Source organism: Dreissena polymorpha, chromosome 3 (assembly GCF_020536995.1).
Source record: "Dreissena polymorpha isolate Duluth1 chromosome 3, UMN_Dpol_1.0, whole genome shotgun sequence".
Lineage (NCBI taxonomy): Eukaryota > Metazoa > Mollusca > Bivalvia > Myida > Dreissenidae > Dreissena > Dreissena polymorpha.
In genome coordinates, this window is record NC_068357.1 from 133,701,858 (window position 1) to 133,718,562 (window position 16,705).

At 36.2% G+C, this 16,705-nt stretch overlaps 2 protein-coding genes across 5 annotated transcripts in view; one reads left to right on the plus strand and one right to left on the minus strand.

Moving 5' to 3' along the window:
• Nucleotides 1-16,705, minus strand: part of LOC127871530 (RNA-binding protein RO60-like) — a 45,035-nt gene that overhangs the window by 17,953 nt on the left and 10,377 nt on the right. The window contains exons 1-3 of one of the 3 annotated variants that reach the window (XM_052414555.1): nt 13,081-13,256; nt 9,842-9,960; nt 9,198-9,424 (exon numbers count right to left, since the gene is read on the minus strand). In XM_052414555.1, the coding sequence (XP_052270515.1) occupies nt 9,198-9,424; nt 9,842-9,960; nt 13,081-13,146 (412 nt within the window). In that variant the 5' untranslated portion in view covers nt 13,147-13,256. Of the gene's footprint in view, nt 1-9,197; nt 9,425-9,841; nt 9,961-12,974; nt 13,257-16,705 lie in introns of those variants that run through there. The other 2 variants (XM_052414556.1, XM_052414557.1) reach the window with 2 other exon arrangements.
• LOC127871532 (uncharacterized) overlaps nt 1-16,705 on the plus strand; it is a 33,639-nt gene that overhangs the window by 5,775 nt on the left and 11,159 nt on the right. The window contains exon 1 of one of the 2 annotated variants that reach the window (XM_052414561.1): nt 13,229-13,406. The exons of the other annotated variant lie outside the window; for it this stretch is intronic. The gene's annotated coding sequence lies outside the window, so the exon portion shown is untranslated. Of the gene's footprint in view, nt 1-13,228; nt 13,407-16,705 lie in introns of those variants that run through there. 2 annotated transcript variants of the gene reach the window in all.

Genomic DNA, 16,705 nt, shown 5'->3' on the forward strand with positions numbered 1-16,705 from the left:
AATCGATTCAGATGGTTTTGACTTTTGGACCGATTGTACGCTTAACTGTTTGATGCGAAACCGTTTGATACGACTCGTATCATACGGTTTACGATTCGAATCATGCGGTTAACACTGAATAAATAAGTGAATTAATATGTATAAATATACATTATATATATATATATATATATATATATATATATATATATATATATATATATATATATATATATATATATACATATATATCATTATCAATTTATTCAAACGGTTTCGGATCATACGGTTTAACGTACGAATCCGTCCAAAAGTCTTAAAAGCTTATCATACGGTTTAAAGCGTTTCATACAGTTTATAAACCATATGATACGGTTCTAGCTAAACAGTATGATTTGATTCAGACTTTTGAACCGGTTCGTACACAATACATCTGCTCGTAGGATTGGAAGGTTACATCGGTTGTATGTAATGTGGCGTAATCATGAACATGATGATTTGTAAAGGCTTAGATAAATGCTTAATAATAAGGCACATTAAACAGATTATGACACTTTATTTAATTTTTACATTTTTGCTTGTTCATTTCTGACTAAAATATTATATTAGGAAATCGCCTACCCTCGGTCTCATTTTATTTATCTCCAGAGAAAAACTGGAGAAACTATAACACTGGTTTGGATTGGTGATCAATCTAAATATCACCGTAAGATGTGGTTTTGGCCAACCTTAACGAAAGTTTTAATCTATTGGAGATTCGCAAACAGGAGTCAACTAAGTCATGCGTTTTCTACGGTGGCATAGAGGTGACATTCATTTGCTCTCCTCTTTTTTCTATGGCCACGAGATAGAAAAAAGAGGAGCTCAAAACTAAATAAAACCGGAGTGCAATTAAAAAAAGAGCGGTGCAGTAAATAAAGTGCATTAAACAAAAGAGGGAAGAGTTTTCGCTATCTCGAGATCCCGAGTTAGTCAACCAATCAAATTTGCGTAACATGTGTAAATATTCTATGCGCATATATATAGCTGGGTCAAAGCAGGCAAGGCTCTGATATAACATAACATAATACTACTATTAGTATTACTACTACTACTGCTGTTGTTGCTGCTGTTACTACTACTACTACTACTACTACTACTACTACTACTGCTACTAATACTACTACTACTACTACTACTGCTGCTACCACTACTACTACTACTACTACGACTACTACTACTACTACTACAGTACAGCTCTTAGAAATTATTCATTTTCCGCGGTGTCATCGCGAACGCGTTTTTGGTAGGAATCGCCGCGGACGTCGGAGGTTCACCGGTCCGCGATGATCGTCGTATCAATCCACGGCGGACGTAATTTACTTCGGCAAAAAACACAGCAGGCATTCGTCCACCGTGGTCCGCGGTGACGATCCGCGGCGTTACACCGTGACCGTAACTATTTAATCTCAAAGTAGATTTTAACTATACAAACATGTATTTATCTTTTGAATATAATATATGGGATGGCAAAATTATTCGAATATTCGAATATTCGATTGAATGGTCAGCATTCGAATTATAAAAATGATATTCGCAAATTCGCATTTTTTATTCAAACGTAATTTCACCAATATTTAATGACCTGCGAACCGCTTACTAAAAAGCAACCGAAACCACCTGGGAGTAACATGTTTGACGTGACGTTCTTCGTGTCAAACTGATAACGCGGCCCGTAGCAGTGTTGATTGCGCAATGCAATATACAAGCTCTAAGAAAGGCCCCGACTGTTGTTTGCCAATGGGGTGCCAATTAACGGTTTCAATTGACTGGCGAATATTAATTAAGTTTTGTGATCACAGTATGTACAGCCATTTAAATGTGTGAATTACTCAAATCGCGCAATGCAATATACTTACTATATGAAAGGGCCCGAACTGTTGTTTGTCAATTAGGTACCAATTAAGGGCTTCACATTACTTGCGAATAATAATTTAGTTTTTGTAATCACAGTTTGAACAGACATTTAAATAATGTGAATTACTCAAAAGTAACAGATGATATAAACTAAACAATCATCAAGGAATCATAATTCAAATCTGAAAATTCCACCAGCCCCTTCTGCAGTATGGAATACTTTACACGGTCTGTGGATAAGAAGACCGCAAAGTGTAATGTGTGTAAACTTAGTTTTACATATGCGCGGTGTGCTACAAAAATGCCGGACAAAACCCCTCCCGGATAAAACTCTCCCGTCAGTTTTATAGGGGCCGGACGAAAACCCTTCCATGAATAAACGGGGACGGACAAAAACCCTCCCATGAAAAAAACGGGGGAGGACCGTTTTTTTCATGGGAGGGTTTTTGTCCGTCCCCGTTTATTCATGGGAAGGTTTTCGTCCGGCCCCTATAAAACTGACGGGAGGGTTTTTATCCGGGAGGGCTTTTGTCCGTATTCCCTGCTAAAAATCTGTGGAATCATAAAAAAATAAAGTTCTATGACACGATGTTTTCCATTCTATTTGTGCCCGATCACAGTATCGGTCATAGTATTAATCGACGGGAGGCGGCGGAAAACTACAACGGGCGAGGCATGGTCAGGGGTGATAACCCCCTAAAAGGGTTAGGGTAAGGGTTAGGATTAGGGGTCGGGTTAGGGTTAGGGTTGGGTTTCGGCTAACCCAAACCCTAACCCGACCCCTAACACTAACCCAAACCCTAACCCTAACCCTCTAACCCCCCCTTGCGCAATACCATACCATGCCTCGCCCTTTGTAGTTTTCCGCCTCCCATTAATCGACAGCGATACAATTTTTAGATAGCAACGTTAATAAACAGCCTCGTATTTAGCAAACGGATATAACTTACAAACCAATGGAAATTAATACATAACAAGGTAAAATCATGCGAATATTCGAATATTCGATTGAATGAATTTGCGAACATTCGAATACCGATATTGGTATTCGATGCCATCCCTAGAATATATACATGTAGATACATGAATCATAGCGCATGTTATTAATGATGATAATAAAATACTATATTATTATTATTATTATTATATGCATGTAACATACATCCAATAGAGCCGGGATCAAATTTAGAAATGACAGCGTCGCTTCATTCTGATTCCCGCTATATTGGCTTATATTAAATGGATTAAATGATTATCAGTGTTCAGGCTTGTAAAATGTAAACTGTGTTAAAAAATAAAATGTGTTGGTTTGGGTAGATTACCGATTTTCTTTTTAGAGTGATCACAGAAAAAAATTGTTCACTCGTGTCTTTGCAACTCGTAAAAATACTAATTTTTTATCACCCGTGAAATAAAATCGAAACGAGCAAATAACCTGTATATCCCTTTAAATCGAGTATATACGATCTTGGCAAATATGTATTAATTAATATAAAATGTGTAACAGATTTATTAAACATATATTTATTATAAATTAAAATAAAAGTTAAGAAGAACATGTGTCGAAAAATGTTAAATAAACCAGATATTTAATTCTGATATCGAAAAAGGCTGTATAGTCGAATTCGCCAGCATGTAAATCATGCAAGTATGATGTGAATCTAAATTTAGTTAAATGGTTCTTTTTAAATTCCTGCATCGATATCTATTCATACGACACACGAACACTAACTAAAAAGACGAATGCTTCGGTTATTGTAGGAAAATATGCACGAAATATATTCGTCGCAATCGGCTCGGGGCACAAATTTGTCTTTGCTGAATGTTATGAAATTCGTCTTGCCTATTTTGTGTTATTGTTCACATTTTATCAATATATTACACTTTAACACATATACAAAATCGTATTATCTCGCTTTAAATGTGTTTTTTCATCGTAATACTTTTTTATAATGAAAAACAGTGCTAGTTTTCTATAACATTACGATTGCAAAATTTACATTTTCTGTTGTCGTGAAATATTTCTATATTGACCTCTTTCTATTTTAAATTTTTGAAATGATGCTCAAAATTTTGTGAGAGGTACGTGTATTCTATGTTTTGGAATTTTAATATTTTCGAGATATGTATGATTGCGTAACATGGAAACACCGAATTACACTTATCACAAATTTAAAACCGAATTCCACATTAAAATGATCGTAGGTATTGATTAGATACGGTCTCTTCACATGACGCCGGGCTATTACCGATTACCGCCTTCACTTATCACTAATCTCTTTCAATTGTTTGCGATTTTTACAGTTTGCACAATTTTCCACCATCTTCATTAATTTCACGCGTCATTAATCCGCTATTCACAAATTGTTGACACTAGGTCTGATTGGATAAAATAGATAATTGGCTATAAAAGATTACCCGATTTGTTTCATGATTGTCCTTTTGATTCAATGAAAGACGGATGTTTTAAAATTGTTTTTACTCATATGCTGATACTCATTACTTAGAATAAATTGTACTTGTGAGTGTTATTACAATAAAATATCTAATTGTCTATTAAAGAGTTTAGATTTGTTTGATGATTATCCTTCGGATTTCATGAAAGTCGGATTTTTTAATCGCCTTTACCCGTGTGTTGCTTTTTGATTTATCTTGGTGAATGATTTATTTTGCTGTACCCGTGCTGTTTACAATTTGCAACAGAAGAGGGCAATTTATTCTCGCATAGCATTTCGCATGATGTATACAAACACAATATAATTTTTCACCTGAATTGTTTATTAATTCACAATGCTATTGAGGCTTTATATGTAATGCTACTGAGAAAGAAGATGCAAAAAATAGTGAGTTTTCCTTTATTGTAACCAAATTGAAATTTTAACTATTTTGTTATCGTTGCACCATTTAATGAGTCTTTAATAAAACTTTACATCTATTGTTTAGGGTTAATTTAATTAATTAATGTATTATTTTCTTATGTCATGTTGTTCAGCCTACATATGGGCATTTATTTTATGCTAATCAGGTGTTATATTAGCCCGTGGCAATGTGTGTCGCTAAGATAAGATATTGTCCAGATGGTAACTAACATGATAGTCGTTACAACAGAGACCATACACCACAGGCGGTAAACGATATCAGGATCAATAATATACTGTTTTACCCAGTACATAACTAGTTGACGTGTCCTTTCGCATTTATAGACTTCATAATAGCTGACACGCGAAAGCCAGCTCGATGAAGATTAATAATCTGCAATTTTGTCGTGTGTGTTACTTTCCCCATCGTAATACTGTATTCGAATAGTGAATCTTAAAGGGATCTTTTCACGTTTTGATAAATTGACAAAATTGAAAAAAACTTGTTTCAGATTCGCAAATTTTTTATTTAGTTAAGATATTTTTTAGGAAACGGTAATACTGAACATTTACCATGGTTTAATATAGCCAGTATATGCATCTTTTGACGATTTTAAAAACTGAAAATTATAAAGCGTTGCAACGCGAAACGATTGAATAATTTGTATAGTTCTTTTATTGTCGTTTAATTTTGTGAAACTACGGAGATTGCGTATATAAAGTGTAAAATACATTATACATACTTGGCAGGATGGCCGAGCGGTCCTATCCGTTTTAACTCCATGACTCCGGGGGTCACTGCTTCGAGCCCTGCAGAAAGCTACTTTTTGCCCTTTTTCAATTTTATTCCAGATTTTTTACAGTGTTTACATTTATCAATATAAAGCAATTAATGACAAACTTTAAAACATACAACATCTGTGAAAAGGCCCCTTTAACGCGAGTGATATATATATATTATCTTATATATGTTCGAGGGCGAAGATAGCTGTCTTATAGTCATCTACAGTTTACTAATCCAAGCTAAAATAAGTCGTAGTTTTCTGATCCAAGCCGAGGTAGTTCACAGTTTGCAACTTCGATGATACGCGTGTCACAGTAAATGTAATTACAATTAACACAATTGCGGAGAGTACAAACCGATGAAATAGGCGTGAATAATGCTAGTTTTGTACTGGTCATTTATGTGTTTTAAATTGATTGATTGGTGAAAGTGATATTATGGGCATCCAACAGTTTATAGATGTCGAGCGCAACTGTTGTTTTCACTTCATATAGACTTATATTTGTTAATAAAGCATCAACATACTAAAACAATATCCAGGAAAGAGAACAATAATGCATTTGAATATCAACCGTACTTTCGTTTTGACAACTGACGAAATAAATGATTCGATTTACGATGTGAATCTAAATTAAGTTTTAATGCAGATTCATTCATACGACACAAAGACACTTTTTTGTTTAACGGATAATTCCGGCTTAGGGGACTGGATGAGTCATGTAAAATATTGAATTATATATATATATATATATATATATATATATATATATATATATATATATATATATATATATATATATATATATATTTATAAACAACTGGTAGCAAGATGATTTGCAGATAATTGGCCAGTAACCACATTTTAACTAAGTCTTTTGACCTGTGAATTCTTTTCAGCTCAATTCAACAGTGAAAAATGCCCATAATACCCCTCAAAAAGATTACGAGCTAATGTTAGGGACACGAGATGGCGTAAAACGTTACGCACACGAAGTAAATTATACACGAGTTATCTTTTTTATTTGCGGGTATTTAATTGTGTATTCAATTATTTTTCCTTTTATTTATTATTTTTCACAGATATAGGAACATTTAATTAAGATTATCTTCGGGAATCTACGTAACCATGCTATAAATACTTTAAGTTTTACTTCATCATTATTGGGAAACAGAAGTAAACAATTTTATATCATAGAGAGAATTATATATTTAATGGAATTTCATTTTCTCACCACAAACAAAACAAAGGTACAATGTTAACATGTATGTTATTTTCTTTTTATAATGAACCTTTTCTCGAATGAAATTTTCTTATAACAAACCTTCACCGTTATCCGCCGTGCGCCCACCGCGGTCCGCGAAAAGTCCACGACGATCCGCGGTGACTTCTAACTGTGATAGTGTCCGCGGCGTTTTTGTGAGGACCGCCGAAAAAACACCGCGAACAAGAAACAATATCGCCGTGATTTTCCGCCCTAGAGCGCGTTTGTCCGCGGTGGCAGCGCGGATTTTGACAAATCCGCGCGAGCTGTACTGTACTTCTACTACTACTACTACTACTACTACTTCTACTACTACTACTACTACTACTACTACGACTACTACTACGACTACTACTACTACTACTTCTACTACTACTACTACTACTACTACTACTACTACTACTACTACTTCTACTACTACTTTTACTAGTACTAATACGACTATTACGACAACTACTTCGACGACGACGGACGACAAACGGACGACCGACGACCGACCGATGGTCGACGACCGATGGACGACCGAGGGACGACTGATGGACGACCAACGGACGACCGATGTTGAGGGACGACCGAGGGACGACTGATGGACGACCAACGGACGACCGATGTTAGGACGAGGGACGACCGACGGACCACGACCGGAGGACGGACGATGGACGACCGACCGACGGACGACGACGACTACTTCTACTACGACGACTACTTCTACTACTACTACTACTACTACTACTACTACTACTACTACTACTACTACTACTACTGCTGCTGCTGCTACTACTAGCAACAGCATCAGTAGCAGTAGTAGTAGTAGTAGTAGTAGTAGTACTAGTAGTAGTAGTAGTAGTAGTAGTAGTAGTAGTAGTAGAAGTGATAGTAGTAGTAGTAGTAGTAGTAGTAGTAGTACTAGTAGTAGTAGTAGTAGTAGTAGTAGTAGTAGTAGTAGTAGTAGTAGTAGTAGTAGTAGTAGTAGTAGAAGTAGTAGTAGTAGTAGAATAGCTGCGGCAACAACAACAGAAGCAGTAGTAGTAGTAGTAATAGTAGTACTAATAGTAGTATGTTATGTTATATCAGAGCCTTGGGACGTTTTCATTAGCTGATTAATTTGAGGGGAAAAGATAGTATTTGATTGGCTGACTAACTCGTGGCCACGAGATAGCTAAGTCGGGATCTCGAGATCTCGAAATTCTCTCTTCTTTTGTTTAATGCACCCTTCCTTTATTTACTGCACCGCTTTTTTTTAATTGCACGCCTCTTTTATTAAGTTTTGCACTCCTCTTTTTTCTATCTCGTGGCCACGACATAGCTATCTCGAGATCCCGACTTAGCTAACTCGTGGCCACGAGATAGAAAAAAGCGGAGTGCAGTTTTAAAAAAGAGGAGTGAATGTCACCTCTATGCATCTCGAGATCACGACTTAGCTAACTCGTGGCCACGAGATAGAAAAAAGAGGAGTGCAATTTATAACAAGATGTGTTTGTGAAACACTATGTCCTCGTATATGACGTTTGACCTTGAAGGATAACCTTGACCTTGACCCTTCACCACTTAAAATGTGCAGCTCCATGAGATACACATGCATGCCAAATATACAATTGCTAGCTTCAATATTGCAGACGTTACATTACGTGAGCAATTTTGACCCATATATTTGACCTTGAAGGATGACCTTGCCCAATCACCACTCAAAATGTGCAGCTCCATGAGAAACACATGCATGCCAATTATCAAGTTGCTATCTTAAATATTGCAAAAGTACTCATAAAATGAGCGATTTTGGCCACATATATTTGACCACTGACCTTGAAGGATGACCTTGACCATTTACCACTCAAAATGTGCAGCTCCATGAGATACGCATGCATGCCAAATATCAAGTTGCTATCTTGAATATTGAAATATTGCAAAAGTGTACATTAAATGAGCGATTTTGACCCATATATTTGACCTTTGACCTTGAAGGATGACCTTGACCTTTCACCACTCAAAATGTGCAGCTCTATGAGATACATATGCATGCCAAATATCAAGTTGCTATCTTCAATATTGCAAAAGTTATTGCAAATGTAAATGTTGGCGCAAGCCAATAGACCAACAGACCAACAGACCAACAGACCAACCAACCAACAGACCAACAGACAGGGCAAACACAATATGTCCCCCACTACTATAGTGGGGGACATAAAAAGAGGAGTGAATGTCACCTCTTTGCCACCGTGGTTTTCTGTATGTTATCTTACTGTTGACATAATTATTGCTGAATGAAATTTTCAGATTGATTTTATTGGTAAAATTTTGCCATGTTTGGAAAATTGTGTCACATTTTAAGGGAAACATGTTATTTTTTTCCATTTGGAAACAGCCGAATATTGGTTTTAGTAATTTTAAGCAAAACAAATCAATGATACATATTAATACCTGGTCGGGAAATATCTTCGCAGTATTTGATAAACATAAACAGGTCGGTTGGAATTCTACATATGTTGTTGAGGTGCGAGTACGCCATCAGTTTCACTTCGTCATTGGACCGTCGGCAACAGAAGGCATACGCGTAGATCAGTGCATCTTGTCGAGCGTTGCGTCTGTGAATGCTGATCTTGTATATCATCTGAACTACTTCTAATCCGCGCGAGACGCGAAATAACCTTCAAGTTGATTGAAAGAGGCACGAGTTTAACACGAAAGCTTCCAATTACAAATAAAAACATGTGGCACAATAGACAGTTTTGTAGAGAAACACATTAATAAGAGTAACTCAATGGCACATAGAAGTCTGTGTGTGTGTTTTTACATTAAGACGATTCCATTTTGCTTTTTAGTCATTTACAGATAAATTGATGAGCAGCTAGCAGCAACAAGGCGATGTTTGTCAGTACCATCGCAATTATCATATTCAGTGTTCTTAAGCTCCTAACAAAAAACAAGGCACAGCGTCTTTTGGGTGGGAATGTTGAACAAGCCGGGGTTTATTGCCATAAAGCATGAACTTTATTGAACTATATGTATGTATTATCATTATAAGTTCAATCTTCGTACAAAGAGGAAATCATTTAAATACACACCCTTGTAAGATATCATTTATTGCTGCGAGTTGTCGTGGTACTGTTCCCGCGAAAATGAATCTCTCCAGCCTTTCGATATCGGTCATTTTAAAGACGTAACAGTTTGCATCATTCACAATCTGCAATTATATACAATTAGATTTATTAATTTGTTAATGGCTACACGAGTAAACGTAAAGTATCCCCAACAATGTTTACAGTCCATGAAATTCTTTAACACCAACCGATTCCTGAATATTCTTAGTCGAAAGAGACAGTAAGACAGACAGGCAGACGGACGGACGGACGGACGGAAAGACAGACAGAAAGGCAGACAGACAGGTGATTCTAGTACCCCCCCCCCCCCCCTCTTAACTTCGTTATTAAATCGGAATGATGTGATACAAACACATTGAACGGTCTTGAAAATGACTCAACACTCACAACCGAATACGATGCAGTTCACGAGATTATTTGAGTCGTGTTCTGAGAAAACTGGGCAAAATGCATGTGCGTAAAGTGTCATCCGCACAGGCTAATCAGGGACGACACTTTCCGCTTTAGTGGTATTTTTCGTTTAAAGGAAGTCCCTTTTTACCGAATATCTTGTTTAAGCGGAAAGTGTCGTACCTGATTAGCCTGTGCGGACTGCACAGGCTAATCTGGGACGACACTTTACGCACATGCATTTTGCCCAGTTTTCTCAGAACACGAAACATTTTTGAACTGTCGCATCGAGGTAACGCACTTTCGCTCTATGAATAAACAAGGCGACGACGCCAAATCAAGATTTCTTGGGCACGAGATGACGAAATTACGATGCGTGATCGCTGTAATACGTTTAAAAAATATATGTGCAATCTTATAACATTTCGTCGTGCAAGTGCAAAGCAACTAGACACTAACACAGGTGGTTAGCTTGTCGCTATGATATTAATTAGTGAAAACATCATTTTGAATGATAAATATGAATCATATTTTAACGAAAATTCTAACACGGCACATGACTTGTTTTCTATAGACAAAGAAGGAAATCAAGCGTGGGTTATTCTGCAATAACTTATGGGCGGAGCTTATACACTGAAAGCACGCGCTGAGCTAAACAAAACATGCCGATACATTTTCCACCAGCGTAATAATCCGGTATTTTATGAATGAAAGTCACGTGACAAACTACTACGCTATGAACAGAATGCGTAAAATTGACCCAATTTCCCACGGTGTTAGTCTGCTGCTTCGATACTAAAATGGCTGAAGTTCGAATCGGAGTTGTTTTCTTGTAGATTTAACACTCTTGCGTTAGTGAAAACATGTTAGTTTACGCAAGTTGCTGTTGTTCTTAGTTAACCAAACGTGAGAAATGAAATGGTTTTTTTCCATCCAGTTTGGCTGTTATTGAGGGCGGAGATCTGATCGACAGAACAGCCGAAAGCTATTTTTATGGGCGGAGCTTCACATAAAATAGTATGCAAGAAAAATAAGATACATTCTATAAATCTATAGTAAAAATCGTGTTAGAATCGAAATAATTCGTGTACGTTATAGTTTGTTGTCGAATAACCCACGGCCGGAAGTTTAGATGCGTGGTTTCAAATCACTCGTGCTTCGCACTCGTGATTTAATCCCTACGCATCTAAACTTCCGGCCGTGGGATATTCGACAACAAACTATAACGTACACGAATTATTTCTTAATTCTAACACGGCACGTGCCAAATTTCATATAAACAAAGAAGAAAATCGTCCATGGGTTATTCTGCAACAAATTATGGGCGGAGCTTATACACTGAAAGCACGCGCTGTAGCTAAACAAAACATGCCGATACATTTTACACCAGCGTAATAATCCGGTATTTTATGAATGAAAGCGGATCTGATAGACAGAACAGCCGAAAGTTATTTTTATGGGCGGAACTTCACATAAAATAGTACACAAGAAAAATGCATAGTATAAATCTTTAAGAAAAACCGTGTTAGAATCGAAATAATTCGAGTACTTATAGTATGTTGTCGAATAACCCACGGCCGGAAGTTTAGATGCGTGGTTTCAAATCACTCGTGCTTCGCACTCGTGATTTAATCCCAACGCATCTTAACTTCCGGCCGTGGGTTATTCGACAACAAACTATAACGTACACGAATTATTTCTTAAATCAACTTTTCTGGAAAAAAATTCACTATCATATAATATATAATGCCGATGCACCGTAGCTATACCGGGACTCTGCCGGTATTCACCGAGGCTCCACCGGCGACAACCGGGGCGTTGCCGTAACTCTGCCGGGGTTTGTATGGGCCCCGGTGGAGCTACGGTGCCGTCCCGGTTGCTCCCGGTGCCGTACCGGTGCCGCGCCGGCCGTTGCCGGTCCTTCCCGGTGACTCACGGTTCATTTCGGAGGTATTAAATACTTTAATACTTTTCCGGAGGAGCCCCGGTTGTCCCCGATGGAGCCCCGGTTCATCCCGGTAGATCCCGGACCACGCACCGGGGCTCCACCGGCATCATAGTGAGACCCTTTAAATAGACACTGATTCATTATAAAGACACCCTTTATATACTTTTTTCACTATAGTATGAAGCAACCTCACTTTTCATTTATGAATTCTTTACGAATAGTTAGATATGTGATGTTTAATACTTTGTTGTATGTTCTGTTGACTTTGTTCTTCTTCATGTCACTAATATTTATTGTACTTTAACATTAAATAATGTTTATGCAATACAATTTTGGACTTGGACTTGTATCTGACGATGTGTGCAAACTTTAGGCCTACCCCTCCATGAAATGGAGGAAATAAAGACATATGTTTTTTACTATTTATTATCATAGTCCTCATAATTTAATTTTATAACTAGTGAAATAAAAAGTTAAAAACACAATATTGCTACTGAGATATCTCTTAGTGTAAGAATGCTATGCACACGTTGTGGATATAATTACCCAGCATGACTCATGGTAGGAAATCTCGTTGTGTTACTAAAAATAGGAATGGGAGCGACGTAGAAAAATTAACGTCCTATTCATATTATAAACTGTAGTGTTGAAGCGTTTGTAATTCAAAACAAGATAACATGACGTAACATGTAGGAATCTCGATATGCTAGGAACTAAGACACGTGTATATATCAACGTAGTTTCACAAATAAAACTCACCGCTACTGACCTTCCCTTCCGCGTTCCGGGTCGCCAAACTTTACGTATCATGTGCTCAAACAAGCTCAAAGCATTATAGAACTACATGTACGTTGATCAAACCTACCTGATCGTCCCCTCTGATTGATCTGTCCAAAGGTGTTGTTGCCGACGTGGGTTCATTACCCTCCATATTTGTTTGATTAAATCATGAACACATTAATCCACTTGTTATGCACTTTAAACAAAGCCTAACTTTTGGTTTCCCTTTATATTAACGTCAGCATGCGGGATTACCCAAAACGCTATAAATAATGCGGGATTTCCACTAACTCCACAAATCGTTCAAATCATAAAGGGCTGTCCATAACGTTTTCACGCTCCAGATGTGAGGGGTTGTAAAAAAGTGTGACAGGAGGGAGGAGGAGGTCATGTGTGACACCACACATATATGTTTGTATTTTTTGTAATTGTATTCTTTTTTTTGTAGAATGTAATAGCTTTAAAATAATGTTTTTTTAATGTGAGAAGCATTTGCATGAGTTTTTATGTCAAAACAGCAGGAAATGCGAAACTTGTTAATGTGTTGATCACGATTCCTCTCACTAGGAGCGCTAGCTAGTATGCTGTTCCGAAGCCTTGTTTAATGTCTAGCCTTGCTTTCGTCATGCCAGAAGTATTATTATTGTGTATGTTGTCCGCTGCATAATTATGTCACGGAACGAGAAATTCACAATTTAAGTTTTACTTATTGTAGTCATTATTGTAATACACAATTATGATTTAGAACTTATGTTATCTTTTATATCATTTAATCATTATTATTACCAATCTTCGCTAATCTACTTTTTATGTGTTAAAAAGATATTATAATCGGAAGATTATCTTAAACTTGACCTCACCTATTGTAATTGAAAGAGCAGCATATACATGATGTGAATTACATAATTTTCAAGTCGACTAGTCATTTGAATAATGTGATTAAATGATAAACAGGTATTAGTAAAAAAACATTATTCGAAGGTGTGACGTACTTTGGGGTGGGATGGGTCCGCAATTTGTGATAGTTTGTGACAGGGAGAGATTGTTGGTTAAAATGGTCAAAATGCGTGACGTTCTTAATGAACGGCCCCTTAACAGATCGGGTTCGTTCTCATCTCGTAGCTTTGTAGTTAAATCGTGTAGGTGGCTCAGAAGTGACATTGTTTTGCCTTTTTATGCGGGTGCAAACACATGTGCTTTGCGATTAACAGCTGATAATAAAGTGATACATATCAAGGAAATAAGTAAGGTGGCGCAGACGAAACATTGGTTGTTTTATTGAATGCGGCAGAACCACAAGTACTTAGCGATTAACAAATGATAAATGTCTACAGCAAGGAATTCTGCATTAAGAATCTGTATACAAAGAATTAACCTATATCTTTGAATTTGACCGTGACATTTCACCGAGCAGCATGGGATTTATACGCAACGCATCTTGTGCTTGCGATGAATAGTTTTCCAATGTAATGTTAAATGCTATTGGAGGCATATGCAAGCAAATTAAACTAAAACATTTGTTTTCATCGTAAGATAGCTGATTTGTTTGTTTTTTTTAAACACTCACGAAAATATTTCATTTTCCCCACATAACATGCATTGTATGCGAACATTTCTTAAGTTAGAATTAAAGATAAGTTCCAACAAACTATATTTAAGACCAACCTCCGCGCAGAGATTTGACTGGAACCACATAACTGGATCAAATCCCTGCCTTCATAACCAATCACATGATAATGGCCTAGCCAAGTGGTACAATAATTTTACCTTTGTTATTTTTACATTTTTGAATTAAGGTTATTTATTTTTTATTATGAACCTAAAGTTATACAATATTTTCAAAACATAAAAGAAAATCATAATACTTTTTATAATACAATACTTAAAGCGAGACTATACGCTTTTTTTATGTGTTAAATTGCTATATATTGATAAAAAAAATGCTTCAATAACACACAATAGGCAAGACAAATTATACATCGAAGACGAATTTCATAAAATGCAGCAAAGACAAATTAGCGCCCCGAGCAGATTGTGACGAAGAATTTTCGTTCACATTTTCCAACAATAACCGAAGCATTTGTCTTTTTATTAGGATCGGAGTTAGTGTTATTGTGTCGTATGCATATATATCGTTGCAGGAATTTAAAATGAACCGTAAACCCAAATTTAGATTTACATCGTACATGCGTGATATACATACTGGCGAATTCGATGGACAAACATTTTCGATTTCAGAATTAAATATCTGGCTTATTTCGCATTTTCGACACATGTTTTTTTTGAACTTTTATTTTAATTTATATTGAAATATATGTATAATTAGTTTTTTGTTCACATTTTGTATAAATACATAAATATTTGACAAAATCGTATAGTCTCGCTTGAAAAAATCAAACTACAATCCTACCATATCTGGTTGGATTGTCTTGTGATGGCAGATTGTATGTGAAAGTATGGGACGACAACTCTGCGTGGAGATTGATTTAAGACGTAAAGAATACTATGTTAGTGTGATTGTGTACTTAAATTTATCCCACGAGTGAAGAAAGGTCACTGCGGGGAATCACGTGATCACAAAAGTACATCGTACGCACAAAATGGCGGAAAAAGCTCTCGCTTAATGACGAAAATCAAGGTATTCTCATATTTTATAATATCTAAATTAATGATAACTATGCGCAAAGTACCCGCTTAGTCTCCTTATGTACTCTGGTTATTGTCGTTTTACTTAGAGTTCTATAGTTTTCTCAAACATTCAGACACAATAAACAATGAAAATTGTACATCGTTTGAACATAGTTTATTTTGACGCGTTTGCTATATATATTCAAGATGACAAACAAACAAATAAATACAACAGTTTTTGCTTTCTAACATGCTTAGAATATTTCGTACAAGGTTTTCCACGTTGTTTAAGCTTTTTTAGATCTGTGCCGAGTAATTTGGAAAATAGTACATCGTATGAACGTTTTTTGTTTGAGTACATCGTCTGAACGGTTCTGAGTACATCATCTGAACTGCTTCTGTTTTTTTACTTTTAATGCGATGTTTATCATAATAAAATTGTAATAACATCTGTGATCAACGGAGCGATTTTTCGTCCAAATGACGTTCCGTTCTATGATCAGAAAACACAAAATCCTGTGTTATTTTTACATGTTTACATAGTGTTTAATTTTATTAAATTAAATTAATTAAATTAAATACAAGTCACGCTCGAAAAAGGTTGCTATTTATATATATAAAAGCATGACAATAATATAATAGGAGGTATGTCATTTGGACAAAAGATCCTTGGCTTTTCACATATTTATATTTAAAAAGATCAAATGTAGTTTGCAGTAAAACTAAACTGAACTTAACATTTCTATTTACATACTTGGCGCATGTGTCATTTCTTTTTACATACTTGGCGCATGTGAGAACTTATTAAAAATATAATGCTCGGCTCGAAACAGTGGCAGCTCTGAGCTTGCGGTGATTTTGCCAAGCTTCAATAATATATGTAGTATATAATATTAAATTTAAATGTTAGTCTGAATTACATATATGTTGTAATCGATACATAATTATTTTTGTGAAGATAAAATATTGATGTTTAATAAAATAAATTGGTATAATTAGCTGTTTTGTTATTTCAGAATGCGCCAAAAGTCACGTCTATCGCTTCATCGCTTGAAGAGAAAGCGCTTGAAAACATCGCAAAC